Source organism: Arvicola amphibius, chromosome 1, assembly GCF_903992535.2.
Source record: "Arvicola amphibius chromosome 1, mArvAmp1.2, whole genome shotgun sequence".
Lineage (NCBI taxonomy): Eukaryota > Metazoa > Chordata > Mammalia > Rodentia > Cricetidae > Arvicola > Arvicola amphibius.
The window spans coordinates 154,493,656-154,509,919 of record NC_052047.1 but is presented as its reverse complement, the minus strand read 5'-3'; the positions used below and the strand labels follow the sequence as shown (position 1 = coordinate 154,509,919).

The following is a 16,264-nucleotide window of genomic DNA, read 5'->3' as shown; positions in this document are numbered from 1 at the left end:
CTAAACCTAAATATAGCTTTCTCCTCTGAGTAAAGGTTTGTCCTTTAGTCACTGTCATAAGCTTCCTCAGACATTATTAAAGAATGGAAAATCAAAGACTGAAAGTGAAAGTCATTTGCTAGGCGACTTTCTGCATGTCACTTATGTCTGTAGCAAATAATACCTTTCTATAATTGATCTTTAAGCTAGAACAGATTGCTCAGTCCTGAATGACCTGGAGAAAAATACAACGAAGTAAAATTCCCCTCAGGGAAATCTACACTTTCCTCCCCACCCACAACTTAATCAAAGGATGGACATGCTACCAAGGGCAAGGTGATGGCTGCTATTATGTCCACCTGTGGTGGGGTGAAAGCCAGAAATTCCAAGTTGAACTGACATTATTTGATATTTCTTCATTGGAAGGGCAAAGAAGGTAATTCACCTCACCAATGGTCTACATTGTCATGGTAATGATAGTGTGGGGAAGGGGAAGGAGCAGGAGCAAGGGCTTGAGAAAGAGGGAGAGTTGTTCTTCAGACAAATCTCACACTGCAGCAGAGCAGTGTGGTGGAGATCTGAGTAAGAAGCTCCCATCCTGCCAGACAAAGCAAGATTCTGATCTTAAAGGTGTCTTTTTTTTTTAAGATTTTGCTTCTTTTTAACTATATGTATATGGTGGGTAGTTCTGTGCTCACATGAATGCGGGATCCAGAAGAGGACATCAGATCTCCTGGAACTGAGGCTACAGGCAGTTGTGAGTTGTCTGGCATGGATACTAGGAACCGAACGAGGGTCCTCTGCAAGAACAGCAAATGCTCTTAATCTCTGAGACATCTCTCTAAACCCTGACCTTAAAGGCTTCTGAAGGAAGGGGAGATCCTACAAATGAGGAATCAGGTCTACTTAATATATGACTTGTGCTATACGACCAGACAGGGGAGCAGGGTTTGTGTGACTTAGAATACATGGCAGGGGTCTCTCCTTCTTTGAACATGGGAATGGGGTTTGGTTAATGTGTGACCCTAGCAACTGGACAGCAGTCAGGTTTCCTCTGACCCTGGAGTGGCAGGGAACAGGGTGTGTGTCTGCCTTGTTCACAGTCTTGTCTGCTTAGGGCCTGGCTAAACCTGTACTTTCCTCTCTTTTTTCATGTATGTGTGCCTGGACCATAGGTATTTTTAACTAATAAATTTGTCACTACTGCCATTCTTTGTCATCTTTTTATTGTTGTTGTTTAAAACCCATCACTTACCCCCTAAATGTGGGAATTCATAAAATGAAATTTAAAACTTAATGGGTATCATTTGTGTGACATAGAACGTTAAGAAGTGAAAGAAATGTATTTCCACTGTGAAAGAATTCACAATTCCATTGTGATGGGAAAAAAATTTTTTTTAAGAATGATGAAATTCACCCTTGGAAGTACTTGGGAAAAGACAGTAAGGAGGTCCTTACATAAATTATTTTTAGGTCTGCATGTCCTGAAATTGATAGGAGGTGGGAGATAGTAGAAAGACTCAGGAATGAAGATCTAAGAGAAATATGTCTTATTTCTACCCTGTCATTGGCGTTCTATATGACCGTGGAGATTTTTACTTTTATTGTGCTCAACTTGGTATCTCTAAAGTAAGATAATAATATCTACCCCCTTGAGCCTCAGAATGATGCTAAGAAACATTGTATTGAAACATATTGCAGTTTCTAAAACAATATCTCTCCGTGTGGATCCCTACTATGCTATTGGAAAGTGGCAATTTGTTCCAGTGGCTTCTAGATAGATAGACAGACAAACAGGTAGACAGACAGATAGCACACACATGAGAGTGGTGGCACACGCCTTTAATCCCAGCACTCCAAAGGTAGAGGCAGGTGGATCTCTGTGAGTTCAAGGCCAACCTGGTCTGCAAGAGGTAGTTCCAGAACAGGCTCCAAAGCTACAGAGAAACCCTTTCTGAAGAAGCAGAAGAAGCAGAAGCAGAAGCAGAAGAAGCAGAAGAAACAGAAGAAGAAGAAGAAAAGAAGAAGAAGAAGAAGGAGAAGAAGAAGAAGAAGAAGAAGAAGAAGAAGAAGAAGAAGAAGAAGAAGAAGAAGAAGAAGAAGAAGAAGAAGAAGAAGAAGAAGAAGAAGAGTTCACACATCACACACGTCACTACCAGGGCAAGCGGTAAGCTGGAGGTCAGAGGACAACTTGCCAAAGTCTGTTCTCTCCTTCCACCATGTAGGTTTCTGGGGGAAAAAACTCAGGTCTTCAGACATGGCAGAATGTGCCTTTACATACTGAGCCATCTCACAAAGCTCTCGGTGTCTTTTTAAAACTATAGAAACAAAATATAATAAGATGGGACTATCTGGATTTACAGAGCTGAAACCCAGAACCTGATTGTGTACCCTTATATAAGGCTCTCTTTCTCAGAGATTCTGGAGGCAAGTTTTAACAAAATCCACCAGCACCCACCATGTACAACATGAAAACAAATTATCTAGTCTAAGCTACAATTTGTGCTAATAATAGAGGCAAGTATAATCGAGTGTTTTTAGGTAATAGCAAGAACATGCAACAGTGACAAAGTGCACACTTATGCATGTTCTGTCTCTCCAGGATGCAAACTTTACTGATTCAGTAATCCTAGAATTTCTGCCAAAGGTGCATACAGGATTCAGTAATACTAGCATTTCCTCCAAAGGTGCATACAGAGGAAGAAATGTCGTTCAATGGCGCTGAGAAACCACACCAAGGTGACTGAATTTATTTTTTGTGGCCTTACCCAATCTCAAGAACTGAGCTTACTCTTATTTTTCTTTTTATCTATGGTTTATATAACAACCGTGTTAGCAAATGTCACCATCATGGTCACTGTGACCTGGGAGTCCCGCCTCCACATGCCTATGTACTTCCTGCTCCGCAACCTCTCTGTCTTAGACATCTGTTTCTCCTCCATCACTGTTCCAAAGGTCCTAGTGGACCTTCTCTCAAGAAGAAAGACCATCTCCTTCAATGGCTGCTTCACTCAGATCTTTTTCTTCCACCTGCTTGGTGGGGCAGACATTTTCTCTCTCTCTGTGATGGCATTTGATCGTTACATGGCCATCTTCAAGCCCCTGCACTATGTGACCATCATGAGTAAGGGGCGGTGCACAGCCCTCATCGCGGCCTCCTGGGTGGGGGGCTTTGTTCACTCCATTGTACAGATTTACCTATTGCTCCCACTCCCCTTCTGTGGACCCAATGTTGTTGATGGTTTCTACTGTGATGTCCCACAGATTCTCAAACTTGCCTGCACTGACACCTTCGATCTTGAACTCCTGATGATCTCAAACAACGGCCTGATCACTACACTATGGTTTGTTCTTCTCCTTGTATCTTACACAGTCATCTTGACAATGCTGAGGTCACACACAGGAGAGGGGAAGAGAAAAGCCATCTCCACCTGCACCTCCCACATCACTGTGGTCACCCTGCACTTTGTGCCCTGCATCTATGTCTATGCCCGGCCATTCACTGCCCTCCCCATGGACAGAGCTGTCTCAGTCACCCTAAATAGTATTGTTCCTGTCTTAAACCCAATGATCTACACTCTGAGGAACCAGGAGATGAAGACAGCCATGAAGAGACTCAAGAAAAGACTCATACTTTCTGAGGTAGACTAGATCCATGACTGATTATGGAAATAGAATTGAATTCTTTTTCTTTTAACATTGGAACTTGGCTATGCACAATAACTGATAACTGATAATAATGCACAACCCATATTAATTCATCAAAGACAGATAGGCTTTAGGAATTATATTTTTGAGAGCTGGAAGATACTTGATACATACTACATGTTGCATTGTTTCCTTGTGGGAGCAGCTGAAACCAACACACTGATACTTCCTTAGGAAAATGTGGGACCAGTCCCAAGATGAATAAAAATGTATACAAAGACTACATGTGAATTCATGCTATCTCAGATAGTATCATGCCACAAAGTCAGGTCTGGTAAATAGAAGATTTACTAGCAAGAAATTATGTGTTAGAGACACAAGATCTAAAAGATAACACAAATGTGAAAGCTTATGCATAGGTTTTTTTAAGTCTGAGTAAAAGTGATACTGAAAGCAGAAAGCAGATTTATGGTAAGAATAAAATAAAACATCTAGAAGTGAAATTATAATGAACTGAAAACTAAAAAGGGATCACACATGGACAGAGACGAGACATCAACACTCCATGGTGTGATTAAGAGACGTGGGGAAGAAAGTGGCCGAATGTGATGGATGCTTAAGTAGGACAGGAGTTCCTGGAGAAAAAGGGAGAAACGCAGAAACACCATTTTAGGAGATAATAGTTGAGAAATGTCCATAATTGATGAATTACACAGGTGCCCGGATTCAAAATATATCAAAACAGACTACAAAACCTGAGCTGAAATGTAAAATTCCCAGTGGACTCAATTGCACAGTCAAGCATGCAGAAGAAAGAATTAAGCATTTTGAAAACATGGTCACTGAAATTGCACGGTCTGAACTTGCAAAGTATACCTGCATTTCACCTCTTAAGAACCCAAACTCAGGGCCTCATGCTTCTTAGACAGGCAACGGGGCTCCTTCCCTGCCTTCTCTGATGCTTTGCTTCTTATTCTTAAATAGAATTAAGTGAGGCTCATAAAATACACTCTAAGACAGGAGTGTAGCTCAGCCGTATAGCATTTATCCAGGATATACAAAGTACTCAGTTTGATTCCTAAAGTTGACAATAAAAACAAATACTTCTAAATTAATCTCCATTGTACATATGTCCCATTGTCTTTCCATGTACCCAATGAAAACTGTTGTATTAATGAGCTAATGGGTATACTTCACTGTTTTGTGACTGCCTTCCCATAATCTCACTATATTAATTCCACCTTCATCAGAGTGACCACCTTCCTCCAAAAACTCCTCGTCCTCACAGCTGGAGAGGTGGCTGAGTGATAAATAGCACGTGCTGTACATGCAGAGGCCTGAGTTTGTTTCTCAGATCCCATGTTGTTGAGGGAGAAATCCAAGGGGTCTACCATTCACATTTACTTGCATGTGCACACACACACATACACACAACACACACACACACACACACACACACAACCTGTCATTAAGTAAATACGTATTTGTAAAGCTCGCCACTCTTTCATTACCCTTTTAGAGATAATATGGCGTTGGGACTAACAAGATGGCACAGTGAAGGGTGAGTGATACTCTTGCAGAGGACTTGAGTGTTATTCTCAGCACCAACATTAGAAAGCTCACAGATCCCTATAACTTGAGCTCTAGATGGGTATGATGCTGTTCCAGGGTCCACAGGCACCTGCACTCACTCCTGTGCATATATTCATAATTTAAAATAAATACTTTAGAAAGAAATAATACTTGCAAGTGTGTGGGGATCTAGCCTCAGCTCAGGCTCAGGTTCTGAGGTGGGGAAGGGGCCTTGGCACAAGGACAATTCTGACCCTCAAGTAGATTGCGCTCAAGTGGCCCTGAATATCTTGAGTTGTCTTTATTTATATTTTAACTGCATTTTTTTTCTACCAGGCTTACATGAACAGTTTTATTATTGGCTCCTATTTTTGGCTTTAAGAAATACATTTTAAGGAACACATGTTACAAGGAGTGGGGCCCCTTGTTTGCCCCGGCTGCCCGGCTAGCTTACACCTGAAATAACCACACAGAAATTGTATTAATTAAAGCACTGCTTGGCCATTAGCTCTAACTTCTTATTGGCTAACTCTTACATATTAGTTTAATCCATCCCCATTAATCTGTTTATTGCCACATGACAGTGGCTTACCAGAGATTCTCACCACTGTCCATCTTAGGCAGAGGATCTATGGCTTCTCTCACCCTGCCCTTCTTCCTCCCAGCATTCAGTTCTGTCTTCTCCGCCTACCTAAGTTCTGCCCTATCAAATAGGCCAAGGCAGTTTCTTTATTCATTAACCAATGAAAGCAACATACAAACAGAAGGAACTCCTACACCAAATACATTGTAATCATAACGAAAGGCTCCATTGTTCCCCTTTATGCTTTCCCACCCCTGCATAGCATTATTCCAGACAGAGAGTTTAGCATTTTTGCAGACTTAACTAAATATCGAGCCAGATGCACCTGCTCTTACAGCACTTATGTGAGCTGGCAGCTCCTTGAGGTTACAAAGTTAAACAGTAATAGATAGGCATGGGCACAATGCTTTAAGGACAACTATATTCAAACCCAAATGTTGCACAAATTCTAATTGGTATTAATAATAAAACCCAGAGTCAGAGTCAGGTTAATGCTGAAGATCAGAGAAGCAGAGCAGCCAACCATTAGAGTGTTCTAACCTCTACCAATGCTCAGATCAAGGGGGCAATCCTTAGACTACATCTACCAATCCTCAGACAGTATCTCCAGACTGTATCCTAAGACTGAATCCTTAGACGGCACCCGAGCTTCTGTCTCCTCCAGTTTTATATTCCTCTTTCTTCCCAGCCGTATTTCTTTCTGTCTTCATTTCCCTAGTGCTGGGATTAAAGGCATGTGACTCCTAAGTACTGTAATTAAAGGTGTGAGCCGCCACCACCACCAGACCTTTTTCTCTTTTAGACTGGAGCAGTTTCATGTAGAGAAGGGTGGCCTTGAACTCACAGTAATCCTTCTGCCTTGGTCTCCGAGTGCTGGGATTAAAGGTGTATGCCACCACTGCCTAGCCTCTATGGCTAACTAGTGGCTTAGCAATGTACTCTGATCTTTAGACTTACAAACAAACTATAACTACACCCAAACAATTCTTTCAAGTCTGCAAGATATGCTTTTATACAATTACCTTTTGTGCAAATCTTTCTATAATCTTTCTATAAAAGGCAGACTTTGATCCCAGCCCTCGGGAGGCAGAGGCAGGCGGATCTCTGTGAGTTCGAGTCCAGGCTGGTCTACAAGAGCTAGTTCCAGGACAGGCTCCAAAGCTACAGAGAAACCCTGTGTCAGGGAGGAAAAACGGCAGACTTTGATAAGGCACTCTTTTCCCCTCCACATATGTTATACTTCTTTCCACAGGAAATGAGTGGACTGGAGATGCATGATGTGAAAGACACAAAGAACAAGTTTTTTTTAAGGGATCAGGACACAATACATGATCCCAGGGCAAAATGTCTAATATACAAATCAAATAGTCTCTTCTATGACCTCTCAGGAATTCAGACACCAGCCAAAATGTGTCGATGTGTGTGTGTGTGCGTGCATGCGAGTTTTGATAGCATTTTAATGAGTCCCATTGGAACTACATTATCAAAACCAGAACCAGTTACTGCCTACTTCCCTGTCCAATGACATTCCCTTTGTCATTCTTACATTAAGCCTGAGATTAAGGGGTTTGAGTATAAGACAGAAACACTGTCTAAGTTCAAGAACCTTAAATAGGCAAATCCTTGAGTTTGTCATCCCTCTCCTGAAAATGGAGCAAGGAAAATGAAATCTTCAATAGTACATTTTTTTTTCAAAAATTAATGCTGTTGAATGCTGCACCAAATAGCATATGATTTTCACTTGAAGTTTTAGGATCAAAGATAACAGGTAAAGATGTTTAGTAGCTAGCTATCTAACAATAAGGTTGGATTGTTGAAATTCAAATGCTGTCATTGACTACGTTTAACAAGGTTGACTTTGAATATTTTCTAGGGATATCACATATTTCAGGCCAAAGATGATCATCTCACTGACAAGCACAACAGAGGTGGGTGTCAAGTATTGGTAGGACAAATGTATTCAAAAGAATGTAGAATTGTGATGCAGCATATATAAATCATTTGGAATTTGTTGAGAGTCTTTCAATTGCTTACTGCGTTGCTGCTACATATGAAAACCAATGTAAGGGGTTTCTGTCAAATGAGATTCTTCAGCCAGATGTTTTCAAATGCCACTGTAAGAGAATATGTAAAACGATATAGCCTGACGTTGGAGGGGAGGGACAAAGCACATCCATTCTGTTTCTATATCCTCCTGATTATGCAAGCCTGCTTGCATGAAATACAGACTTAGGAGGTAGTGGGCTTAAATCACTCATTCGTTTATCAAACAATACCTAAGAAGCATGGAATGCAACCGAAAATGAAATAGGTCTGAATGAGGTGATGACTGACGGGACGGTCTGCTTCCCAGAAAAGTCCCTTCACTGTGCACTCCCTACACTGACAGACTGCACTGCTTTTTGTGTTCTCTGCATGGCTGACTGGTGGTGGTTTTCCACCTCTGTTCTTCTTCCAGACTGTGACAATCTTTGTCTCCTCTAGAAACCCTTCCCACATCAGCCCTAGATAGAACGTTGCTGTGGTTCCCATGGCTGTGGATTGACTTAAATACCTGTGTTTCCACAAGACTGAACATTTTTCCAAAGGAAAACTTCCCTGCACTTGTGTCTGTATTGTGAGTCCAAGTCCAAGCCCCACAGTGCTGTAAGCACCACAAAAGTGTGAGAAAGGACTGAAGGGCTAAATGTTTGCCTCTGAAATTCCCAATCAATTCAGTGTGAGGAATGCAACTGAATCTAACTTGAGGGAGTCTGGCTCCATTTTCTGAACATGGTCTGCTCTACAGCCTTACGGAAACTCCTACAGGTTTGTAATACATGAGGGTGTTTTTGTGCTAACTCCAGATTTACCTGGAAACTTTACAATTCTTTAAACAAGTGACTCACTTGAGACTTTTTTTCTATTATCTTTAACTCTAAAATTGACTTGAAGAAATAACACAGTCCTGCTGAATTCTTGTACAATTGCTGTTGTACAAATGGCTTTGGAACCAAACATAATCATACTGAATTGCACTTTCACAATGTAGCAGTGCATTGAGTTTGGGGGAAATAGTTCACTTTTCTTCAACTACTAGAAATAATTAAATCCCCTTCTTCATAGGAATGCACAAGTGAGCCCCTCACAAAACACCTCCATCTTTGAGATGAGAAGATTGTTCAAAAACCTTAACTCCACAGAGGCTCTTCCTCAGCAATCTACAAATGGATATGATGATAATGGTGCAAACAGGAGAGGAGACGGAGGATCACAGCAGGAGAGGGAAGCAGATCTCCAGTCGGTGCCTTTCCTCTGGCAAAAGCTGAAATTGGGAACCCACAGTAAGTCACAGGAAGCTACATCCTTCTTCTGTCCTCTGGACTTCCATGTGAGTCCCCCTTGACCCAGCTTCCTCCTTCTCCCTGATTGCTCAGATCAGTACTGTCCATAGAATCCGCAGTGGATAATTCAGAACCCCCACCACCCAGCTAATCAGGGGCAGACTATGAAGGAGTAAATTCAGTGCTACACTGTCCTAATACACTGTTCAAACTCCCTCCCTCTCTATAAGTATGGCTCTCCTTTTAGGGAAAAAAATCGTGTTTCAGATATCCAAAACTTCCACATGTCCTTTGTCCAAATGTGATCTGTATAATGTAGAAAATCAATAACAGTGTCAACACATTGGGAACAAACACAGGAACCTGAATATGGTACTTCCACACTATGTTCTTAAAAAGTCAACTTGCAAACACCATAGTAAGATAACTGACCAAGAAACTTGAATAAAATTTATTAAAACAGAAAACCCCTGATAAAGCATTAAACTGTACCTCAGTAATGTTTTCTTTTTAAAAGATGATGCTTAAGTGTCAATACTTAATATATTTTCTTTCCTAACATTGTTCTGTAGGGAAATAATAACTCCTTTGTGGGTGGTAATTTCATTTGATTACCAAACTGAATAAAATATTTAAAATGCAGAAGACTTAATCACTTTTAAGAACTACGAAAAAGCAGAACTCAATTTAATCCTAGGATCTTATGAAAGCAAGATAAATATGCAGAGGCTTGAAATAAAACAGTTCAGAAAGACACTGATTTGATGGAGATGGAAAACTACACCAGGGTCAAAGAACTTATTTTCCTTGGCCTGACCCAGAGTCATGAAGTCAGCGTGCTGCTGTTCCTTTTCCTTCTCATGGTATATGTGACAACTCTGCTGGGGAACCTTCTCATCATGGTCACCGTGACCTGTGAGCCGCGCCTTCACACCCCCATGTACTTCTTGCTCAGGAATTTGTCTGTTGCCGACATCTGCTTTTCCTCCATCACTGCACCCAAGGTCCTGGTGGACCTTCTCTCAGACAGGAAGACCATCTCTTTCAATGGCTGCCTCACTCAGATGTTCTTCTTCCACCTTATTGGAGGAGTGGATGTGTTTTCTCTGTCGGTTATGGCTCTAGATCGATATGTGGCCATCTCCAAGCCCCTCCATTATGTGACCATCATGAGCAGAGGCCGTTGCATTGGGTTAATAGTGGGCTCCTGGGTGGGAGGCTTCATCCACTCCATCGTGCAGATTTCTCTCTTGCTGACACTTCCGTTTTGTGGACCCAATGTTCTTGACACTTTCTACTGTGATGTCCCCCAGGTCATCAAACTTGCCTGCACAGACATCTTTGCTATAGAGCTGCTGATGATTTCTAATAATGGCCTGGTTGCTACTCTGTGGTTTATGTTGTTAGTGGTATCATACACAGTCATTCTCATGATGCTTCGGTCTCATTCAGGAGAAGGCAGGAAGAAAGCCATCTCTACCTGCACCTCCCACATCACTGTGGTCACCCTGCACTTTGTGCCCTGCATTTATGTCTATGCCCGGCCATTCACTGCCCTCCCCACAGACAAAGCCATCTCTGTCACCTTCACGGTCATCTCCCCTCTGCTCAATCCCTTGATCTACACTCTGAGGAACCAGGAGATGAAGTCAGCCATGAGGAGGCTCAGGAAAAGACTTGGACCTTCTAATAGAGAAGAGCAATAGCTTCTTCCTGTCACCACATTTGAAAACATTTGTATGTAAAATAAAATTTATTCTTTATACTTATCATTTCTCTCCTCATCGTGGCCTTAAACAATCCAAAAGACCTCAAACTAACAGTTCTAATTTTTCTGCATATTTCAGTGTGCCAAGAATTGTCTCATAGAATCTCAATTAAATCTCAATGGAATCTGTGAATTATGAAGAAACTGATACATAGAAAAGATCACTGCACACTACAATAATACTTTAAGGTTTTGCTTTACATTTTGTTTTGTTTTCTAAGACCAGTTTAATTCTGTAGTCCTGTTTGCTTCAGAACTCTTTATGTAGCCCGACTAGCCTCAAATACCCTGAAAATCTTCCTGTCTCCAACTCAGAACTCAAAGATCTACCTGCCTCTGCCTCCTGAGTGCTGGACTTAAAGGCATGCATCACCACTGCCCAACTTAGCTTGACAGAACAGACACATATTCATGGAAACCAAATGAAATAGAAATGACTGAGTCAGAAAGTGCTGTGAGTTTACATTCACTCAGGTTTCATGTATCTTAATCAATAGTTAGAATTTAAAAAATTGCTAGAATCCATGCACACAATAGTATAATTACAATGCAGTCAAATAGAATTTTTAGTGTTTGTAGAAACATTCTAAGTTCCAATCAGCCTATACTGTTAGCAAATACGAAAAGCCCTGCATGCCTGAACTCAGTGTAGTTATATACAGAAGGGCAAAATGCATTTTCTTCTTCCTTCTGTATTGTTGTATCTGGAAAGACTGGGGTAAAAGATTCAGTGAAATGCATCTATTAGTTAATTATAGTGAGTATCATAACTGTTAATAATACAGGATCACATCCCCTGTTTAATATTTAGTATATTAAATATTATTAATTATAAATATTAAATAAATAATATTTAATTCATCAGAAGCAGGCTTTGGAAATTAGTATTTCTTATATTTAGAAATACATTAACACTGTATATATTGACATTGCATTGTTCCCCCATGGGAAGCAGCTGAAAAGCCAATACTTTATTATTTCCACAGGAAGATACTGAGAGTACTCCCATCAGATAAGACAGTATATATGAACACTATGCAAGGATTCATATTAACTAATATCAAACGCTGCTGTAACAGTTCAGGTCAGAATAAGTTTTACTACCAAAGACTTTAAGTACTAGAATAATGAATTCAATAACATAAACATAAACTTTAGAGGGAAAAATTAAAGGATTTTTTTTTTGTAAAATGCTGTTATGATTACTTACTTTTTTATCAGCTTGACACAAACTAGGATCATCGGGAAAGAGAAGATATTTTTCCTAAGATGCTGGCTGAGATAATGCTTGCTGAGGACTAACAATGATGGATGTGGGTGGGCCCAGCAACATCGGAGCAGATGGACCAGAGCTGTTTACAATGCCCAACTGAGCAAACCATGAAGGACAAGCCAGCGACCCTCCATGGTCTCTGCTTCAGTCTGGCTCCAGGTTCCTACCTTGAATTCCCACCCGGCCTTCGCTCAACGATGGACTGTGACTGAGACATGGAAACCGAATAAACCCTTCCCACCCCCTCCCCCGCAAGCTGCCTGTAATCAGAGTGTTTTCATCACAGCAACAGAAAGCAAACTAGGGCAAATGTGAACCAACAGAACAGTAACGGCGAAGGCAGGCATGAAAAGTACAAAATGAAGCATCTAGAAATGAAAACTATGATGAACTGAGGACGGATAGGGATCACACACAGACAGAGATAGAACACACAGGAAGGTGATGAATGAACATGGAGGAGGAAGTGAATGGGGATAATAAATGCTAAGCACAAGAAGAGTTTCTGAAGAAAATGAGAAGATGAAGAAATACTGTTTTAGGAGATAATAGCTAAGAACGTTCCACAACTGATGAATCATACAAATGCAAAACACATCAAAACAGAATCCAAAGACTGAAATGAGATGTTCCCTGTGAGGATTCAATTGCACAGCTAAGCAGGCAAAAGAAAATTCAAGAAACTTGAAAGGAAGCCCGTTGAAATTATATAGTCTGATTTTGACAGGCACACCCACATAATATCTCTGAAAAGTCTAACCATGCAGGTTCCACATCGATCTTACTTTATTGCCTTAGTTTATTAAATATGTGCAGTTTTGTGATTGGCCCAGAGCTGGTCAGGGAGAATGCCACAGAACCACTCAGATATACATGCAACATCACATCTTCTCAGCTGTACAAACTTGAATGCGTGACTGAAGCTCATTGAGAAGATAGCAATGATTCCAAAGTGAAATAACGTTGACACTATAAAGAATCAAATAGATATGAGCATAAAATTCAAAGATTCAGTGAAGTAAAGTACTAAACCAGAGATGAAGGGCTCTGTGAAATCATCCTGGAGACGGAGCTGACAATTGGGCTTTCGGGAGCTTTGCTTCAGTCAACAATTACTTAGTACTTGCTATATGTCACAATAATAAATCATGAATTGTACAATCTGAGAAACAAAGAGATGAGTAAAGAGAAATGAAGAGAGTCATAGACAGTGTGAGATACCATGAAGCAATGTGTAACAAGAGTCTTAGGACAAAAGTAATGGGAGAAAGAAGAAAAGGATACTTAAATAAACAATGGTCTGAAATTCCCAACTTTATATAGATATAGATATATAATTATCTCCAAGAAGTTATGCAAACTAAATGACAAACAAACAAAACTACACTTAATAAAACTGTCCAAAAGGCAATACTGAAAATACCCAGGTAGATATGACTTGGTATATTCAATCACTTTAAGAGCTGAATTCTCATCAGAAATTGATTAGAATACAAAATGAAAACAATCAGATTGCTAACAGGAAATATCAATCAACAAAGAATTATATTTCCACCCTCAGAATCTAATAAGCTAGGCTCATAGGAGCTCACAGAGTCTGAACCAACAACCAGGGAGCCTACTTGGGACTGACCTAGGCCCTCTCTGCATATATGTTGTGGCTGTGTAGCTTAGTCTCCTTATGGGACTCCTAAAGGTGGGTTTACCAGTTTGGGGGACCCCACCATTCATACTGGGTCTTCTTGCCTCACCTTGCCTCGCCTTGCATGGGGAGTTGCTTATTCTTACTACAACTTGATATGCCATGTTTTGTTGATATCCATGGGAGGACTGCCCCTTCCTGAACAGAAATGGAGGAGGAATGGATTGGGGTGGGGGGCCATAGAGAAGTTGAGGGGCTGGGACTAGGAGGAGAGGAGGGAGGAAAAACTATGACTGGGATGTAAAATAAATAAACAGATGACTTATATTTCCAACAAAAACAAAAGAAAGAATTAAATATTATCAATTTAATAAAGTGGGTTATATATAAGATCTTTCCCTACAAAAAAATTAATGAAACTTCTAGATAAAAATGCTTCTAGGTTTTAAAAAAAAAGAAGATAGAGGCATAGGTAAAAACTTTCTTTTCTTTTAAACAATTTTATTTACTATTTATTTGGCCGCAGTTTGTCCTCCCTCCTCTCCTCCCAGTTCTTCCCCCAGTCCTCTCTCTGTTCCCACCCCCAATCCATTCCTCCATTTCTGTTTTGGAAAGGGCAGGACTCCCATGGATATCAACAAAACATGGCACATCAAGTTGAAGTAAGACTAAGCACCTCCCCTCATATTAAGGATGGGCAAGGCAACCCAGTATGAGGAGTAGGGTCCCAATAGCCAGTAAAAGAGTCTGAGATAGCCCTGCTCTCCCTGTTAGGAGTCCCACAAGAGGACCACGCTACACAGCTGTAATATATATGCAGAGAGCCTAGGTTAGTCCCATGCAGGCTTCCTGGTTTTCAGTTCAGTCTCTGTGAACCCAGATGGGCCCAGGTCAGCTGATTCTGTGAGTTTTCTTGTGTCCTTTACCTCTCTGGCTCCTACAATCCTTTCTCCTCCTCTTCTGCAGGATTCCCCAAACTCCGCTTAATGTTTGGCTGTGGGAACCTGCAACTGTTACCATCAGTTGCTGGATGACTCCTCTCTGATAACTATTGGCTAGGGACCAGTCTGGTCACAAGAGATTGCCAGTTCAGGCTACATATGTGCTATTGCTAGGAGTCTTAGCTGGGATCTTTCTTGTAGATTCCTGGGAGATTCCTTTGTGCCAGGTTTTCACCTGACCATGAAATGTCCTTTCCAGATGGCAGGAAATAATCAAACTGAGCACTGAAATTAATAAAACAGAAAAAAAAGGATAAAGACTTTCTAATAAGACTCTGGTTATTTAAGAAATACAAAAAGCACTTAATACGTTGAAAGTTATTACATTAAAAAAATTGTAAAGCAAAAAAAAATGCCAACTCAGTGAAGAGGCCGTGTACATGATGGGAAAGAAACCTTACTAGCTATACATACTTCAGAGCTTGCTCTGAAAGTGGGAGAGATGGCCCCACCCCTTGCCAGCTGCAGCACTCAAGTGCTGGCCCTGCCCTTGGCCTGGGCAAAGCAGGAGAGCTTGCCCTAGTGGAGCAGGCACAGGAAAACAGGCAGGCTGACCAAGTCAGCTACTATCTACCCCATCTAAGAATTGCTGGAGCATGTGAAGGGGCCAGTCCTGAAGAACCAAAAATGCAGGATCTCCATGACACAGGGCATCAATAGGATATCAAAAGGAGAGTCCCAGAAAGGATCCAATATTGATAATGTAGCAGAAACCAGAAGTCTTGAACCAGACCAATGACTCTTTGCAATGAACATTTGCAAGTAAAGATAAATGGGCAAAATAGTGTACTGTGTGACACACTGTGACACACTGCAAGTTCCATAGCGAGATTTCATTTGTTTGTTTGGGGGGGTTACAAGGGTGGAGGGCAGATACAGAGGAACGGGGAGATGGGTGGGACTGGGGTGCATGATGTGAAATTCATAAAGAATCAATAAGAAGTTTTTTTAAAAAAAGAAAAGAAAAAAGAAATCAAGTGACAACTACTGAAAACAAAGTGGGGAAGTCCTTACTAACTAACTGCAAGAAGGAGTGTAAACTGGTACCATCACTCTGGAAGTCAGTTTGCAGATCCATCAAAAAGCTAAACATAGATCTGCCATATGAGCCAGCTGTACCACTGCCAGACACATACTATCTACCCTACAATAGAGACACCTGCATATCCATGTTCTTTACTGCCCTCTGGCTAGGAAATGGACTCAACCTAGATGCCCACTAAATGATAAACAGATAATAAAAATGTGGCACATTTACACACTGGAATTTTATCCAACGGTGAAGAAATAATGAAATGTTAAGAGAAATGGAGATGACTGGAAAACATTACACTTAGTGAAATAACCCAGATCCAGAGAGACAAAGATTACATTCTCTCACTCTTTTTTTATGTGTATTTTAATTTATCTTTGTGTTTATCTTGAAAGGTTTCTATAGACCACAAAAGATCCAGTTTGAGGAAATGGAGAGAAAG

The 16,264-nt window shown here is 40.8% G+C and overlaps 2 protein-coding genes across 2 annotated transcripts; both read left to right on the top strand.

Moving 5' to 3' along the window:
- The first annotated feature begins 2,694 nt into the window (after positions 1–2,694).
- LOC119825245 (olfactory receptor 4D11-like) lies at positions 2,695–3,630 on the top strand. Its single transcript, XM_038346007.1, has one exon. It carries the CDS (start codon positions 2,695–2,697, stop codon positions 3,628–3,630), a length of 936 nt encoding a protein of 311 aa, XP_038201935.1.
- Positions 3,631–9,869: 6,239 nt separating this feature from the next.
- On the top strand, positions 9,870–10,811 carry LOC119825202 (olfactory receptor 4D10-like). Its single transcript, XM_038345931.1, has one exon. It carries the CDS (start codon positions 9,870–9,872, stop codon positions 10,809–10,811), a length of 942 nt encoding a protein of 313 aa, XP_038201859.1.
- Positions 10,812–16,264: the final 5,453 nt, after the last annotated feature.